This window comes from Adiantum capillus-veneris, chromosome 28 (genome assembly GCF_014529385.1).
Source record: "Adiantum capillus-veneris isolate H3 chromosome 28, ASM1452938v2, whole genome shotgun sequence".
Classification (NCBI taxonomy): domain Eukaryota; kingdom Viridiplantae; phylum Streptophyta; class Polypodiopsida; order Polypodiales; family Pteridaceae; genus Adiantum; species Adiantum capillus-veneris.
This window is the reverse complement of record NC_140958.1, coordinates 109,012,790-109,030,909: the sequence shown is the minus strand read 5'-3', so window position 1 is coordinate 109,030,909 and position 18,120 is coordinate 109,012,790. Positions and strand designations below refer to the sequence as shown.

At 40.1% G+C, this 18,120-nt stretch overlaps 1 protein-coding gene across 2 annotated transcripts in view; it reads right to left on the bottom strand.

The window, feature by feature from the left end:
* The window catches only part of LOC147421073 (uncharacterized), a 31,282-nt gene extending 27,766 nt beyond the window's left edge, over positions 1–3,516 (bottom strand). The window contains exon 1 of one of the 2 annotated variants that reach the window (XM_086503934.1): positions 3,212–3,516. In XM_086503934.1, the coding sequence (XP_086360060.1) occupies positions 3,212–3,445 (234 nt within the window). In that variant the 5' untranslated portion in view covers positions 3,446–3,516. The remainder of the gene's footprint in view (positions 1–3,211) is intronic. The other variant, XM_086503933.1, reaches the window with a different exon arrangement.
* Positions 3,517–18,120: the final 14,604 nt, after the last annotated feature.

The following is an 18,120-nucleotide window of genomic DNA, read 5'->3' as shown; positions in this document are numbered from 1 at the left end:
CCTCAATAATGGCTTTGAATGTCAGAATATGATCAAGAGTAGAAAAACCTCTCCTGAAACCCGGTTGTCCTGCTCCCCGTACACCCTCTCTCTTTGCCCATCTACTCAACTGCTGCTCAAGGATGGATGCTTACAACCGTGCCAATGTGTGTCCAATCATGATAGTGCGGTAGTTCCCATGCTCAATAGGGTCCATTGACTTGAAGATAGGTACGATAGTAGACAAACTCCAAGTATCAGGAAGGCCCTCGCACATGGCACGGTTGAACATCAGTGCAAGAAGTTGTGCAAGCAGTCTCTGGCATGTATAAAATGCTCTGCTATTAGGCCATCATGATCATATGCTCTCCTGGTCCTCATCCTGTCACTATCAATGGACGGGGAGAGAGAGAGAGAGAGAGAGAGAGAGAGAGAGAGAGAGAGAGAGAGAGAGAGAGAGAGAGAAGGAGAAGAAGAAGAAGAGAGTTTTAACGTCGTAGGAAACCAGGCACCCTACAAATGATACCAGATGGAGAGAGAGAGAGAGAGAGAGCAGGCACCCTACAAATGATACCAGATGCAGGACATGAATTGGATTTCTACCATAGCGACATAGTTTTTACCACAGTATGTAGCATTACACTGTGGACCATGTGGAAGGCTCGCTGTGCCCACATTCTGGGTTCTAAGTCCTCCCCTACATCCACCGTTTTGACAGCAATTTGAACAAAGCTGTTGTGATATAAATCGGAAAGCATAACGAGGTTGAGAGCATCCCAGAACTGCAAATAGAAATGTCTAGTCAACCCATCCTCCCCACGACAAGAGGCATTGTCGAGGCCAAGCATTGCGTCATGCATCTCTACATAGAGAAGGGAGCCACTAGCTTATGGCACATAACCTCTGTAACCACTGGCTGCACATGTGACCAAACCTCTTCTTTAGCACGCAAAATATCATCAGTAAGCTGATCAGCAGTAAACAAACGTTCAAAATAATCTCAAGCTATGTCCAGGACCTCATCAGGAATCAGGATCCATATGTAACCTGTCTGCAAAATCACAAAACACTCTAATGGAAGTCCCCTTGGAACGTTCCCGGAAGTGTGCAAAGAAATCCTTATTCATCCTATCTACTTTGGATATCCATGTCAAGATCAAAGCATGATAGGTGAATTCGGATTTCTTAATCTAAATGTGACTAAGTATCTCTTTGGTGTCAACCTCGCGCTCTCTTAGGAACGCATCTCCTGGAAACTCCTGGAGTTGCCGGCGTATGCAACTCAAACAGTTTGTAACTCTCGCTACCTGTGGAACACGCCTCGTCGCCTCTCTGCAGTTGTTAGTATGCAGTCTCGAAAGACGCAATGATGCATGTAACCAGATGGGACGCGGGATCGGCAGAACCAGTGTGTGCCCAAGCATCTTGAATCAACCGAGACAATGAAGCATCATGTAACTCCAAGTAGGGTATGCGCGATGAGATGCCACCGTGATTGAGTGTCCCTCCTGAATCCTATCTCTACATCTCTACAACCATGACAAGACAATCAGCACAAGACATACTGATCTACACCAAAAGAAGAGATCTCAAGAGCATGAAGTCAATGAAATGGCTTTATGCTATGGGTCTGACAATTGAGCATCAAAGCCCTTGAACAAGATGACTCACCAGAAAAAGACCCTCCCTTAGTGAAAATTTTCAATTGACATCTTAAACATGGCAGATGGACTTTTCAAGCCTATATCCTACATAGATTGTGTTGTGTTGCAATAAATAACATCACTTTCAGAAGACGCCTTACCGAGGTTCATGTGGGACACATGAAGGATGCGAATCGCGATGACAAAATCTGAACCAATAACTGCTCCTTCAAAGGGGCATTTGGCATGGTAATTATAACAAACAACTCCTAGTTGTGTTAGGTGGATCTGCTGAGTGAAATACACTAGTCTCTTTTGCATTGAGACAAAGGCCCAGGTCCTTTTCTAGTGTAAGCTTCAGAGAGCCTTTAATGAAATGTCAAGAGGCCCGAATCTTGTCGGCAAAGTAAAGCTAGTAGACATTTGAGCTCATCCATGTGCCCAATGTCTACAGACAATAATGTAGCTGATTCCTCAGTTTAGCAACAAACATAGTCACTGCTAGTCGCATACCTCCAGGTACACCTTTTTCTAGCCCCGTCGTCTCTACTGGGAGAAAGTCTTTTGCATCTCTGATGCGGACTCCTAAGAAACCGCCCAGCATACGAGCCTCAGTTTGGGATGCCTTCCAAGCACAGTCCAAGCGTTACTAGAGAACCTCGGGCCTCCTCCTTGGACAACGCCTAGATGCAGTTGAAGCACGTCTCGCGAACCTCGACGAGGAACATTCTACCGCTGAAGCTGGGATGGAGGCAAAGGCCTTGAATACTGTTCAAGCACAGGTTCAAGAGATCATCGCAAGTCTTCCATCCAAGATCCAAACTCATGTCAACAAAGACCTATGCGAGTTCAAACGTCCAGATGTTGCATCCCTCAATCTACGAATCACAAGACGGCCTCAATAGTGGTAGACGGCAAGTAATTTCCACGTTTCAGTACGTCAACTTGCTAGTTTAATGCCAACGGTCAAGTGGATACAATGTTTGACACATCACAGGTTCAGTCCATAGCCTCACATGCCACCAAAAATGGTGGCTCTCATGAAATCATTACATGTAAGTCCAAAGTAGCTCGTGATACCATGATGTACCAATCAAAGAATCTCAAGGACACGGGGTTTTGGTTTGCAAAGGATTTGACTCCTATGCAACTCTAGTGTAAGAGAGAAGAGCTTACCAAGGTTCATGAAGCCAAAGCAGCTCGCAAATGGGCAGTCTATTGTGGAGGACGCACAATTGTTGAAGACTTTCGGTCTGTTAAAGCAGCCCCCCATGATCCCACATAACCAGTAGTTTTTCTTTTGCTTGTAAACTAGAGTTAGACACTGCCACCGAGCCCTTCCATGAGACCGCTAATGGTAAGACCTCTCCATTCAAGGTTGTGGACAATGCCCTCTCTCATGTGAAAGGGAGACACTTTACACCCTCCCCTTCTAGAGAGGCGAAACAGTTTTGTATACATCTTTGGTCCCAAGGGTCATATGTGACCCCAGTGGACGATATTGGATCTCTCTCTCTCTCTCTCTCACACACACACACACACAGAGAGAGAGAGAGAGAGAGAGAGAGAGAGAGAGAGAGAGCGCTTACTTGGGAATTGCTTGGAATAGAACGGTAGACAGGCTGGACACAGTTGCTGCTGACGTCAAAGCGCTCGGTGGGAGGAGCAGCCTGAGGCTGTTGAGCTCGCACCACACTTCGGCTTGGCCAAAAATGCAGGCGAGAAGCCCTGCCTCGAGTAGCCTTGCCACTGAAGGCCACAGCTACTGAACTCTCAGCTTTGAGCAGCCGTGTTGTTGCTACCGAAGAATATACGAGCGCCATGATCGATCAATCTCTCTCTCTCTCTCTCTCTCTCTCTCTGCATTCAGATAATACTAATTGGATATTTTTCTGGGCAGATATTTTTCGTATTGGTTGGGTTGCCCCAAGAGCATTTGCTGTCCAAATTTTGAAAATTCTCAAACTACCCTTGTTTGAATATTGGATAGATAGCTCAAATTTAAAGATAGTGATGATGCATATTATCTTGAACAAAAAAATTCATTCGCCCAATAATTCCATTTGTGGATGTAAATAACAAACTATTTTATCCCCTAACCCACAATATCATCAATTCCTTTTTTGTTTGCAATCTGATGCTTCACATCAACTACTTTTACAGGATTGCGCCCACACACCCACACTCGCACGTTGTAGAGATAAACCATAGTGGACGTGCTTAAAGCCCCTCGCCTTTACTGCTAGGCTAACTCCCTTGACACAATGTCATCAATCCTAAATCTATCATCTTGAATAGAGGGAACGCTCGGCTCCTAAATAAAAACTTGCAGAAAATGGTGTTTCGAGTTATGTTTGTGAAATTGACCAAATCTAGGATTTTTTTACCAAACTTACATAAAATGAGGGATTTGTTAAAATTTGAGCACTATTTTGGGAATTTTCAAAATTTCAAGGATGTAAGTAAAGTCCTTTTTTTGCCCGCCCAAAGGGTTAAGGTCATAGTGATGGGTTCCTTTTTTCTTAGTGAAAAATCTCATGTAATTTAAAAATTAAAATAAAGGATGAAAATGTTTGATTGGTTAGTGATGTAATGGGCACTCATGAAAAAGTTACTGGTGGTGGCAGTGAGTGGGTGACAAAAGATATCAAAATAAGATATTTTCCAAGATTATATTATTGAATGTGCTCGGAATTAGAGTCGGACTCTCTTTTCTCGTGTCGAGACTCCAGCGAATGATGGAGGGGAGAAGCAATTAGTCCCCAGGAGGGGGGACAGACTTTTTCCCACTAGAGAGGAAAATCTTTAATCTTTAATCTCGTGTTGAGGTGCACGGTGCACTCTCTCGCGTTGAGTAGTTTGCACCATTGCATGAGGTGCTTATTGTGCTTATCGTCGGCATGGGAGCAAGTGGCTTCTGCACAGTAGAGGGAGTCTTACCTGGGCTCTTAATGGGAGATCTGGTCCATTTTGTGAGGGCCTGCCAGGAGCCAAATGACTTAATACTTAGTACAGTGTTTTCTTAACAAGAGACAATGGTGTTTTGTTAACAAGAAACAATGTAGTTAAGTGTTGAATTGTCGCAGAGCTTTGACTCGCAATCAGCCTTTATGTAGGTGTGTAGGAATCTGAATTGTAAGTTATTGCAGGTATGTGAATGCAAAGGTGCTTTTTTGTTCAGTAATTGATGCCTGTTTTGTGCTAGTTGCTATGTGACCTATTTTGTTTAGGACATAGCTGTCTTGTTTTGTAGTTTGAGCAGCTGCCCACAGTAAGTTATTTTGGACTTTGTGGATCTAGCTCAATCTAGCTTAGGCAGAGTTTGGAAACCTAACTACTGCTGATCTCAAGGTTTTGTACAGATTGGGTACGTCGTCTCTTTCCAAGTTTTATGCCTTTTTAAATTTTCCTTCTAGTAAGTGATGGCTGTCTGTTGCAAGTAGAACAACGAAGTCTTGTCAAGTAAGTGGTGAGTGTGGTTGCGAAGACCTGCATTTGTTACAGAATAAGTGGGGTCACGAGACAACTTCTGTTTCTGTGTGTGATATTTGATCTTTGCCTTAACGTTGGATATGACAATGTTGACAAGATTGGCCAGTCTTGTCCACTGACTAAGTGCTGACTAGGTCTTGATGTGGCCATTGACAAGGTACTGGTATTAGGATGATGTAGACAGCATTTCAAGCTCCACTTGCTCCACTTGCTCTTCATTGGGAACATGACCGATCACCCACAACATCTAGACAGGAAAGCTCCAGCAATAGCTCTTGCATCTCACCCTTTACTCACCTTCTTTACTCTCTTCGGAATGGCACATCATTCGTCCTTAAAAATCATCGCCGAACTTTTCTGCTTTGCTTTGATCCAGAATATATAGTCCTCAGTTAACCTCCTTGTCTTTTATCTCCACCAAGGATATGAATGAATTAGATGGATAGTTATATAGGGATGACCTGCACCTAATTGATGACTCGTGAAAGGGAGTGCTTAGCCTCAGACAACATGGCACCCTTCACCAAGTAAGCTTTGATGGCACACTACCTCTCGACGGTGACCCTGTAATTGCTGCACAACTCAAGAAGAACGCAGAACATGCCGATCAAATTAAGTTGTTCAAGGCAGAGGGTTTCAAGCTAGTGCCCAATCTTTTTGTCAACTTTGTAGTGGTGGATAAAAAAGTATTCAATAAAAAGGGCTTATACTGCTTGAAGATTGGATTGTGGATCGTAAATAGATGAAGTATAGAAAACATCGATGAGTATAACTACCAGTTTTATCACTTTCCCCATTGGGTGTCTTTGTAGAATGATCTCTTGGTGTTTTCAAGTTTAATCACTATCCCAACATTGGCCGTCATGTGCACCTAATCACGAATGACTAAATTGCCTAATTTCAATGGGCATCATAATGTTTTGAATTGGCATTGTTATGTATGAGGGATTCAACAATATGTACGTTTGTGTGCATGCTAGCATAGAGAGAGAGAGAGAGAGAGAGAGAGAGAGAGAGGGGGGGGGGGGTTCAAACCTAAATTTTAGGGAAAATTACCCAAATATCCGTCTAATTTGTGGAAATTTCCAAAATACAACTGAAATTTCAAAAATTCCCAAACTATTCTCAGTATTTTGTCATAAATTATTGAAATGCCCTTCAAATTTTCCAACATGCCCATGGTTCTGAGTTTCTCCAAAAATAAAATTTTTGCATGTTTTCATAAGCAGATTGTCTATCATACAAGATTCAAAAACTAAAATTTGGGTTGGTAATGTAGGTTCTGGAGATGAATTGCTTCATTATTTTTAGACATAATTGCCTTTCTAATTTTGTGAGGTAATTTGTGACAACTTACATTGCACTCGAAACACTCATAAATGGATCTCAATTGTCAAAAAGGAACAAAGGTTCGAAAATCTTGAACAATCCAACCAAAATAGATACAATGATATTTTGAGAATGTTTGAAATTTAAAGGGTATTTTGGGAATCTCCACAAATTAGAGAGGTATTTTGATAATTTTCCCTAAGTTTTACTATAGTCTCGACTTCTTGGTAGTAGACCACGTATTTTATCACTTTTTTTTCTCTTGTTTATTTATCTTGCACAAAGAACCACTACTCAAAAAAGACACATGTCCCCTTAGTATTTCAAGGCAAACTATTTATAAGTATCTAATAATAGATTTTTATATGATTTAATAAACTAGTTTTATTTTATTTACATAAATTTTTAATATTTCAAGGCAAACTATTTAATAAATATCTAATAAATAAATATGTTTTTAATAAAGAAATTTTTAAACTATTTAATAAATAAGTTTCATTTTATTTATGGTTCCTACATAAAATCTAAACTATTTGATAAATAAGTTTCATTTTATTTATGGTTCCTATTGGCTCTATAAAAAATAAAATCACCCTATTGCTTCCCAGGATTCCTTCTCTCTCTACCTATGTTGCCCCCTTAAAGGCCTTCCTCTCCTACACATAGATCATCCCTGCCTCCTTTGTGCACCCTCTCTTGCCTCCCTTCGCGCAGGTAGTTTGAATCCTTCCCTCACCTTTCACCGACTCGGACGTGCACGCATGAATTTTTCCTCCATCACCACAAAAAACCCTACCATAAATGTGCTCCTCCCCCTCTTGCAAAAGACTTGAAGGGGTAGCTTCGAAAGAATATGGGGGCTCAGCCATGGCTCACATCTAAGAAAGGTGGCGATGAAAAGCGGGATTCAAAGCCGGAGGGGGGCAAGCACGAAAGAACCCACATGCATGCATGAGTGAGAGTGAGTGTGTGTGTGTGTGTGTGTGTGTGTGAGAGAGAGAGAGAGAGAGAGAGAGAGAGAGAGTTTTGCATGCAAAGTATCTGGGTGAGCGAGGGAAAGAGGGGGGAGAGAGAGACCAGAGAAGCAGAACGAAGATGATGAGAAATTTTAATGTGGAAGGAACATTTCAACAGACAGAGAGAGACCCATGGGGAATCTTGAAAAGACTCGCATAAATTGGCTAATGAAAATGAATTGAGACCACACACTAAAGATTCTACATACTAAGTCAATCTTATGTCTACGCCATTTGTTTGTTCAAAAGATTCTTTTCATTTGGCATTAATACAAGCAAAGTCTAATGTTGTGGCTAACATCGGCAAGTGGTAGACGACACAGGATGGCCCTCAAGTTTATCTACCACGGGGTTATGTGAGTGGGAACTACGGAGGAGGATGAATGGAGGGCACCGAATGATTTGGAGCGTTAGCACTTACAAACTACTCTTAGGATGAATACTAATCTTGCGATCCCGTGATTGGTTTTGGTAGAGAGGACTTTTGGGGGGTTGAAGGGGGGAGCATTATTGAGATGGGTTGCGTGAAGCAGGAAGGGGGGCCTCGTTATGTGGTCACAAGGGGAAAAGGATTCTCAGCTTCAGTTGTGAGTTGATTGGCGAGGCAAATGGTTTCACAGTTCAAGGGCTCCATGATGAGCTCCATGCAGTTGATGTGCTGCACAAGAAGGCCTTCTATATTTGCCTCTATGACATGTTAAGGTACTCCATTTCAAGGTTTCATTTGTCTTTCTTTGCTCCCTAGGGGAAATGGATTCTTCTTCTTTAGATGAGTGTAGTGATTTTTAATAAGTGATGATTCAAGCGATGATGGGTGGAACTTTGATGAAAGTCAAGCCTCCCAACCAAGTAATATGCATACAACCTAATGATAAGAGCATTGCAAGAAGATATGTCTATATCCCTGGAGCATCTCAAACTTTGCAGCGAGCCACTTGACTTGAAGAAGTGGTGGAGATTAAAGGTGAGATTCTTTTGGGAAGAAAGAAGGTGATAGCCCATGTCTTTATATCAAGGACAAGCCAAATCTATAGATTGCATGTGTAAGAGGATTGGAAAAGCATTGTGAAAGGAGCTCACATTGAGGAGAGAGCGGGTTCGCATCACAATTAATGCCATCAACATAATTGATGAGAACGTCAAGGAAACATAGTTTAATTATTGGTGGTCAAACGCATGGTATCCCCCTTACCTACATTATGGACTTCATCAATGCTTGTGGATGCAAGCAATCGAGCAAACAAGTTCTTCAACCTTCTTGGCATCACAAATGGATCTCAGCAAGACGCCCCCAAATGTAATAATTACATCCAAGGCTAATGTAGAGGAGCAACTTAAGAGCATCAAGGACAGTAGTTCATGTGCGCTCAACAAAGACCTATGGCCCTTTCAAGACCATAGTTGACTACAAATGTCAAAGAGCAGTGAGCCCAAAGAAGTGGAACAAGAAGAGGCTACAAACATCAACAAATTGTGGTTGCATGTTCAAAGTAACAGTGGAGTGCAAAGAGGGCTTTGAAAAATTCCATTTGTTTGTGCATCCTTTCCACATAGTTCATACCCTAGGCTCAAGTAGCGACGTTTATCACCTTCATGTTCACCCATCATTAATCAAGTGTTGTATAGAAGATTTGTTTGATGTGGAAAGCTCTAAACATGTAGCTCAAATTTCTATGTCTAAGGAGAAACTTCATGTGGAGAATGCTTCCATTCTTGACTGTGTTATTTACATATTCTTCATGATTTCCAAAGATATAGCCTTCTTGTCATATCAAGTATGCCATGAAGGTACTATCATGTTGCTTTAGCTTTTAGAAAAATAAGATAGGATGTTATAAAATGGGGTAAATATGTTGGTGAATACAATGCAGCTAACATTTCTGCAGATAATTGGACATCAATGTACAAGGAGGCTCAAACTTTGAAAAGAACATTGACCCCCATGAACAGAAGCTCAAGAACTTCATTATTCATAGATGATGCATATAGCCTTTTTGATATGAAATCTTGTGGGTTGGTCATTGCCAACCCTATAATGCCAATGCACAGAATGATAGAGACAAGCCATTCTTTATTGTCATTCAAGATGAATGGATGCTACAAATTGCTAAGACAAACAACTATGGATTACCCCTTTTTGCAATTGTTTTGCCCAATCAACTTGGAGTCAGTATGACAATATGGTTCATGATGTGTACCTATGATCCGGATCCCATCATGAGGTCATTGCTTTAGTGATGACACTCCGAATAATTTTCTATTGAATGGGGTGTGTTCAGCCCAGTGCTTTGGTCATAGATAAGTCCCAACAAGAATTTGAGGCTTGTTTAGCGGCTATGAATAATGATCCTCATTCTTGGATCCTTGATGATAATGAAAATTGGAAACAAATTGCATGTCATGTGTTCCATGCTAAGAAGGCTAAGATGGAGAATCTCCTTCCACAGGTAAGCTTGAATGTACTACATTCTTTTGCAGCTTCTAGTTTCTTGGAGAGGAAATATGTAATCATATTTCTTGTACATAGGTCCCAAAAAGTTTAGAAATGATGTCTACATGTCATTGTCCAACCTCATGCATAGTGCAATGGAGGAGGATTTTGAGGGGCACTACCAACACTTCTTACGAAGGTACTCTTCTCTACCCAACGTGCTTTGATACGTTACAAATGGATGGTGTGGGTGTAGCTACATGTGGAGGGCAATGTGGCCTAAATTTGGGCAAATCTTCAACTATGCAATGTGGGCACAACTAATTTGATTGAAAAGCTAGGGCAATACATCAAATACACTCATGTAAATTGACCTATAGTTGAATTGTTGCATGCTGATCTAGTTTGAGATTCTCTACAAATGGCATGGGTGGAACTTTGACAAGGTTTTTTCAACAAAAGCAAGTGGGTGCTTTATGTTTGAAAATCATGACAAATCCCATGTGCATTTGTTCTAACAAATTTTTATTTTGTATGCATCAATTCAAGCCGTTTTTCAATTTGTGGCTCTTCAAAGAGCCACACCTCATGGCTACGTGCAAGGAAGGAAATTTTGCAAAATCATGTAAGTGAACAATCCTGAATTGAAATATTGAATGTGATGTCCCTATTATTCAAGATACGAAGCCACTCAAATCAATGTGTATGGTACCATGTCAACTTACAAAGAAATTACTTTGCAATTGTGTGGATTGGAGCCCTCAATGCAAGCACATATATGGTATTCAATTGGTTGTAATGCAATACTGTCTAGGTTTGAAAGAACTTCTCCCCACGGTGGACAATCAATCAAACACACAACTTGGAGCTGATTTTGATGCACAAGATAACAAGGAGCAAGCAGAGCAACTATTTTACTTTAATGTATTGAGAAGCTTAAAGAAATTTTTTCCACAATCGCAAAAGGCTTGATTGAGAAAGATGAAAAGGGGACTAAAGCCATATTTAAGTAGCTCATTGTTTCAAAGGATGAACTCTCATTATTGGTGTCTCCATAGACCATAGATATACCTTTGCAATGAAGTGTGCATCAAATATAGGAAAATGTGACTCGAACACATTTTGGCTACGGCAAACCACACAGAAATACAAATGATGTGAACGGTTCTCATATGGAAGCCTCTTTGTCTTAGAATGCAAATCCATTTCACCAAAATGGATGGATCCGTAAAAAACATCAACAAGGTCCAAGCCGAGTATGTTTTACAAAATTTCTCCACGGTTGGTGTCCACACCGTTGCCCTAAAACTATATTTACTGTCATACCTTGTTGCCCTTGTCTAAAAATTTTGTGACATAGGAGAAGAGTTGTCTTTTGCAAAGAGTTGTTTAAGTGAGGAATTTCAAATTCTGCGTGAAACTTTTAGAGCAATCATAAAACCGAATAAAACCCGGCAAAATGCATATAAAGAACAAACCATAAAAGGTAACACCTAGCATATCAAACATATTAATTATATATCATTGTCCACGTCTAGCATTCCTCGTCAACACCTCAAGCATCATCTCATATGTTAAGTACCTATTTTGTCTTAAGGTTATGCCTAAAGAGGGGGGAGGGATGGAGGGAATAAGCATTTTTCAGTGCACACTATCATGGCAAGTGCTTTGAGGGAAAGCTGGCTATTCTTTTAATTATTTTTGGAAAAGATTGCCTAGTTTTGGAGAAGAGAGAAGAAATGGATTTTGCACTGAGCTTATTGGAAGGTTGGATTCAACATGAGTATTGTGTTGGTCTTCATGATCTTTGACTTTGAATTAAAAAGACCTCTCTCTCTCTCTCTCTCTCTCTCTCTCTCAACCCTAATCTAAGGTGACCCCCACGTCAATTGCCCACCATTTCCATTCAATCTGAGTTATCTCCAACAATGTCATGTATCCACCTTTGCACCCACTTTGCTTAGTTATCCCACCTCTTTGTGCCATTCAGATCGTCCTTGCCTTTGCTCTGCCTCTCAAGAGTCGCTCTTGGATCACCATCCACAATCATGAGTGCCACCTCAATTGGTAGTAGTGTTGGCTCACTAGACATGGCGTCTCACAAACTCTGAGTCGGACTTGCACTAGCACCTTAGTGCCCTCTTGTTTTGCTCGGCTTTTCCCAAAGCAGCTATGGATCCAAACCTTATCACATCTAGTGCTTTATTCACCACTGAGTTCCGTAAATAGTCCCAATTCCCATCCAATGGTCCTCAAGACTCCTAGGTCATAGCAACTTCCAGGCAATGTTACTAGCTGTGGAGAGGAAATACGTGTAAAGAGACTCTATCGCAAGCAAGGTTAGAGCTATAGGCAGTAGCACGCCAGGTTAGGCAACCATTGAAAGAGAATAGCGGGTTGGTGATGACAAGACCTATAGCCAGTAGCACGCATAGAAAATTGGGTTGGTGATGAGCAGCGAGATCGCAAGAAGCTTGTCGGAGATGAAGACCTACTAAGGAATAGAGAGAAGGGTAGAGAGGCATAACTGGAGTGTAAACAAGTGAAAGGGTCATGATGGCTTTCAAAAACAATAAGAAAATGATAATTATTTTAGGTTGAATTAAACTGGTATCAGTGTTTGGGAAAGGATTGCCTCAGCTTAGTCTTGAGCCCAAACTAGCTAACTGCAAACTATGGTAAATTGAAGAAAAACCGATGAAATATGCGAGAAAGTCGTCCAAAAATTTTACAAATCTCAAAATTTCTACTAGTATTTTTTATTTTCGTCTTTGTGAGGAAGAAACTTGATAAGGAGCCGCTTAATAAAAGACACTTTCTTGAACGTTAACACTAACTGGAATCAAGCTATAAAATGCAAGAAATGTAAATCCATGTGAAGTTGTGAAATGAAAGGTCAAATAAAAAGAACTAATTAATATATATATGTGTGTGCAGAATTTATTAGAATTATGCAAAGTGAAGCTTCACTTTAGCATTTTAAAACAATAGAATTCAACAAAAGTAAAGATATGTCAGGATGTGAAATGAAAGGAGTCTCCCTAACCCAACACAACACTAAGGGTTTCTTTTAGAAAGCCAAAAATATCATAAGAAAGACCACATGAACTTGATAGCAGCGTTTAACAAAGATGTACGAAGATTCTTTTTTATCCAGGGATGTGCATTTGAAATAAACCCTCCTAATGGGATAGAATGTCATCATGTTTTTTTATCATTGGCCTCTATTACTGAATGCTTTACCAATTCTGGTTTTCTATAGGCCAAGTTTTGTTATTATCAATCTCTATTGGTGGTTTCTAAATCTATGACAATGTAGTTGTCTTTGCCAACTTCTAATATATTATCTTGGGTGACTCTTGAGAGAGAGAGAGAGAGAGAGAGAGAGAGAGTAACTTCACATAAGCAATTCTTTTGGCCATTTCAAGTGAACTAAAGCACATGTGAAGCAATTTCTTTTTGTTACGCCATGGTGCACGGCCCATAGTGTGTTATACAGATTCCCTCTTCGGATAGACCTTTGAGGTCACTTGTAGTGCTCGAAAAAAACCTAGGTTGTGTAATCCCACCTAAAAATTTTGAGAGATCTACCTATAACTCTTAAATGTGAAGGTGGAAAAACCTAAAAAATTTAGAGAAATTTAGTGTGAAAACCTAAAAAATTTAGTACTGGTCACTTGGGGTTGTTCAAGAAGTATTGGAAGATGACCTTACACTCAATATTAGAAGCATTGAGCATAATGACCTTCCAATATCAAACTCTATAGTGGAGACTCTAACATTAAAGCATGGTATTGGAAGACGACCTTACACTCAATATTAGAAGCATTGAGCATAATGACCTTCCAATATCAAACTCTATAGTGGAGACTCTAACATTAAAGCATGGTCTTTTGCTAATGATGGTGTTGACAGCTATTCCTTAAGTTGCAAAAGAAATCTCTCTCTCTCTCTCTCTCTCTCTATATATATATATATATATATATATATATATATATATATATATATATATATATATATATATATATATATATATATATATATATATATATATATATTGTGTGTGTGTGTGTGCGCATAGTTCACACTACAACACTAAATGAAGATATCGACGCGTTTATATCGACGGCCATGTTTTTTCACGCGTATATCGACGACATTAACGGGCGTCGCAATGTGCATCAATATACGCGTGGAAAAGCTTTATTTGCCACGCGTATAGCGACGCGTATATTAACGCCAAAAAAATTGAGAGAAAAAAGCGAAACCCGCGCGGATCACCCAGATAAGTTTGCTCGATTTTGGGTTTGCTTGGATAATTTTGCTTGGTGTTTTGTAGAACGTGTCCAAGTGTGTGATGATAGCAATAGCTTTTTAGGTGTTATCTCTTCTTGTGGTCCTTCCGACAACAAAGAAATATATTTTACATTGTAGCTTTCTGATGGAGAGGAGCTACAACATATATGTGCATCCCAATTTAGGATCATACTTATGTATACCAAAGCTAGACTGACTACTTTGAAATTTATATGATTTTATATTCATGAGAGTTTTGCTTAGATCAAAAGGTTTGAGTCTACTTTCTCGCGGACCTTGTAAAACAAGAAAAATATTTATTAACTCACTGAGTGCCTCTTGTGGTCTTGTCAGGTGTATCTCAACAAATAAGGATCATATTTATTCACATGAGCTTGGATTGACTACTTTGACATTTATTTGAGTTTAAATTGAAAAGACTTTTGCTAATAGCTTGGACAACCACTTTGAACTTTAATACTACTTTATTTGCAAGAGGTTTGAGTCTACTTTTTAAGATCAGTGTCGACACAACACATGTTTGTTAATTTATCAAGTCTTGTAGCCTTGTGGAATGCATAATAAATTATGCCAGAGATTTGAGATATCCTAAGGACCATGGGAAAGATGACCATAACCTAAGGCACAAAGGAAAAATGATGTTCTTTTCCAAGAGTATTTTAACACAATCAGAACATGACTGTAATATGAGAATTTGGAAAAACTAATCTCGAGATTTGGTTTTGCCAGGGAGCTATAAAAGTCTCAAAAGACTAGTGTTCTCAAGTTATTTTCAAGAAATGACCATACTCCTATGCAAAGATAAATTGAATATAATAAACTAATGTCCAAGTTGTTGGGCTTGTGGGAGAGAGCCAGAGCTCTCATGGAGGCTTGAATTGTTGAATCGCCATGGCTACACACAGTAGAGAGAGAGAGAGAGAGAGAGAGAGAGAGAGAGAGAGAGTGAGTTTCACACTTCCAATACTCATATACAAAAATGTACAGGTAATACCTTTATAGCATAACATAACTCATATACAAAAAGGAGGGGTATATATACAAAAGGTTTGACAACCAATATGCGGCAGCTCTCATCTCCAAGTGTCTTTAAAAGTAGCCAAACACACATATATATTATGTGTCATTTCAAAGATTGCACTAGGTGTAGAAGGAGTTTCCATGCCCACTTTTCAATCCTCCCCTTGGGCATGTAATACATAATGAAAAACCCATTTATCCACACATGATGACGCTATCCACTAAGGATGACAAGAACTATCCACACAAGATGACAAATAATACCTTCCCTTGAACTAGAGAAGGTAGAAAATGTATATCTATAACAAAACAATCCTCCCCTTCTTCCCCTGCTTCTTCTTCTTTGACTACATGAGCTGCTCCTTTCATTGGCTTCTTGCCTTTATTGTTGTTGTTATTGCTGCTACCTTGATCCTTTGAATAGCACCTCGAAGGAGGATGCCCCTTCTTACTGCAATTTCAATAGAATTTATTGATAAAATGTCCCATTTTACCACAGTCATAACACTTTAGAACGTTGGAAGATGATGCAAAATCTATGGACGATTCGCCTCCGCTTGCCAAAAAAAGCTCCGCTTGTCGGTGTAGATGAATTTTTCTACTTCTTTTCCTTTGCCTAAAGTGAGCTCACCACATCGTGAAGTGCTGTAGTTCACTCCTTTTCTTCAAGAATAGTGACTATATAGTCATAGTTGGAAGGAAGTGCACTAAGGAGGACTGCAACTTTGTCACCTTCTTCTACTTTGCATTGGATGTAGGTCAATTGTGTGATCATGCTTTTAAACCTGTTGACCAAACTGGCTATGTCTTTCCCCTCGAGCATGGTGAGTTTGTAAAGTTGCCTTTTTAGGCTAACCTTACTCCGTTTGCCTGTAGCTCCGAAATTCTTCTCCAGAACTTGCCAAACCTCGTATACATGTGCTTGCTCATCTATAAAATATACACAATTATCATGGAGTGCAATAATTATGATGCTAAGTGCCTGTTCATCTTTTTCTTGATTGAGTGCAATAGATGCCCTGGTTTGTGTGCCTTCGTGATCACTAAGAGGTGTATTTACTACACCCCATAATGTTTTGTTCATTAAATAACCCCTTATCTTAGTGTTCCAGGTATGGAAGCCCTCTCCATTAAATTTTATAATTCCTTTTCCTTCCATGATGCAAGTGCTCGTAAAAAATGCCAGGGACTTGGTCTTACCGATAGAGAGACTCTCTCTATGGCAATGTCTTGCCCAATTTTACAAAGAAAATAGTGCAGGTGCGAGTTTAATAATCTCAATTGTGAAGTCACTCTTCACAAAAAACTTTGTGAAGCACCTCCTCACAAGAGGCAATATAAAAGTAATTACCTTGATTTAATGTGTAGTCATAGTTTGAAATTCACCTTACGAACTTAGATTCGTCACAAGCCTTTGACGTTTCCTTGGAATGCTTGGAATTTGCGACGTTGAAAAGAGGTATGAAGCTCGAAGGATGCTCAAAGAAGCTTCAAAATTGAGTAGCTCAAAAGCTTGGTCTTTTGAAGTTATGGACCTTTGAAATCGCTTTGAGAGATTCAAAACTACTTGGCCGCTCAAGTTTGTTGAAAAAGTCGAAAAAAGTCGAGAGCTTGAATTTGCTCGAGTCTCCTTGCCCACCTTGCTAAACTCGTGTGAAGCCTTGCTTAGGAAAAGGAGATAAGATCCAAGGTACTAATTTTCTTTTAGAGAGTGCATACCATAGTGGGCAGCCTTGCCACTTTAAATCAAAGATTTTTGCAATACGAAAGCGTTACAAAAGCTGAAAATTGTTTTTTTATAGAAGATGTAAAAAAACAAAAGCATCGACAAGGGTCGCCAATGATGGGGGGGCTGATTTGAGTAGTAGGGAGTGTGTGGATAGTGTGTAGGAGGTCATCCAGGCTTGGGGAATGCATCCGCAAGCTCCGATCGAGTCAAGGGTGCCCAAGTCAATAGATTGGAGAGTTGATTTTCAGTAGTTCATGAAAGAACAGTGAAAAAATTTGTTTTGGTTGAAAATAGAGTGTCGACAGAAGATGTTAGCGGGTTGCCGTGACGGACGTCTACAGCATAGCTATCGAGCACTAACATAATGTCAATACTCAAGCTAGTGACTCGGATGGGGCACGGAGATTCTTTGAGATCGTTAATCTCAAGAACTGAACCTTAACAAGTAAACACACTAACTCAACAAGCAAACCAATACTCAATGATCAATGAAATTTGCCTATGTCCTTTCTCACAACTCTAAGTCATTACGCCATTCACTACAAGAGGTTGTGTGCTCTTGTGACGCTGTTAGCGACGGAAATACACTGGGTTTTTATAACCCCCGGCGTCGCTAAAACCGTCGCTACGAGTGTCGCTACGAGAGCGTCGCTATAAGCGTCGCTATATAGAGACGCCCATAGCGACGCTCGTAGCGACGGTCATAGCGACACTTATAGCGACGTTTACACAGAAGACTATAGCGACGCTCATAGCGACGCTTTAGAGCCATAAATAGCGACGGTTTTGGCGACGCCCGAGAGAATTTTTTTTTGGTGACAGGGCATTGAATGCCCTGCCACCCATCAACCATATTGTACTTGATTCACTTTTTAAAAAAAATGCAAGGGTAGATAATAGACCCAAAATAGTCACCCACAAGCCGCATTGTTTGCAAAATTGACAATTGTACACATCATAGGCAAAATGAATTGATTGGCAAATGTAATAATGACAATTGTACAACATCATAGGCATAAAGAATTGATTGGCAAAAGGAACTGCGGTGACAAATGTAATAATATACATGGTTCAAAAAGACGTATAAAATCCGTCTCATGATACATAAGCTATGAGAAACCCTAAACTAATGCTATCTAGCTACGGCTAAATTGACGTCGTCTA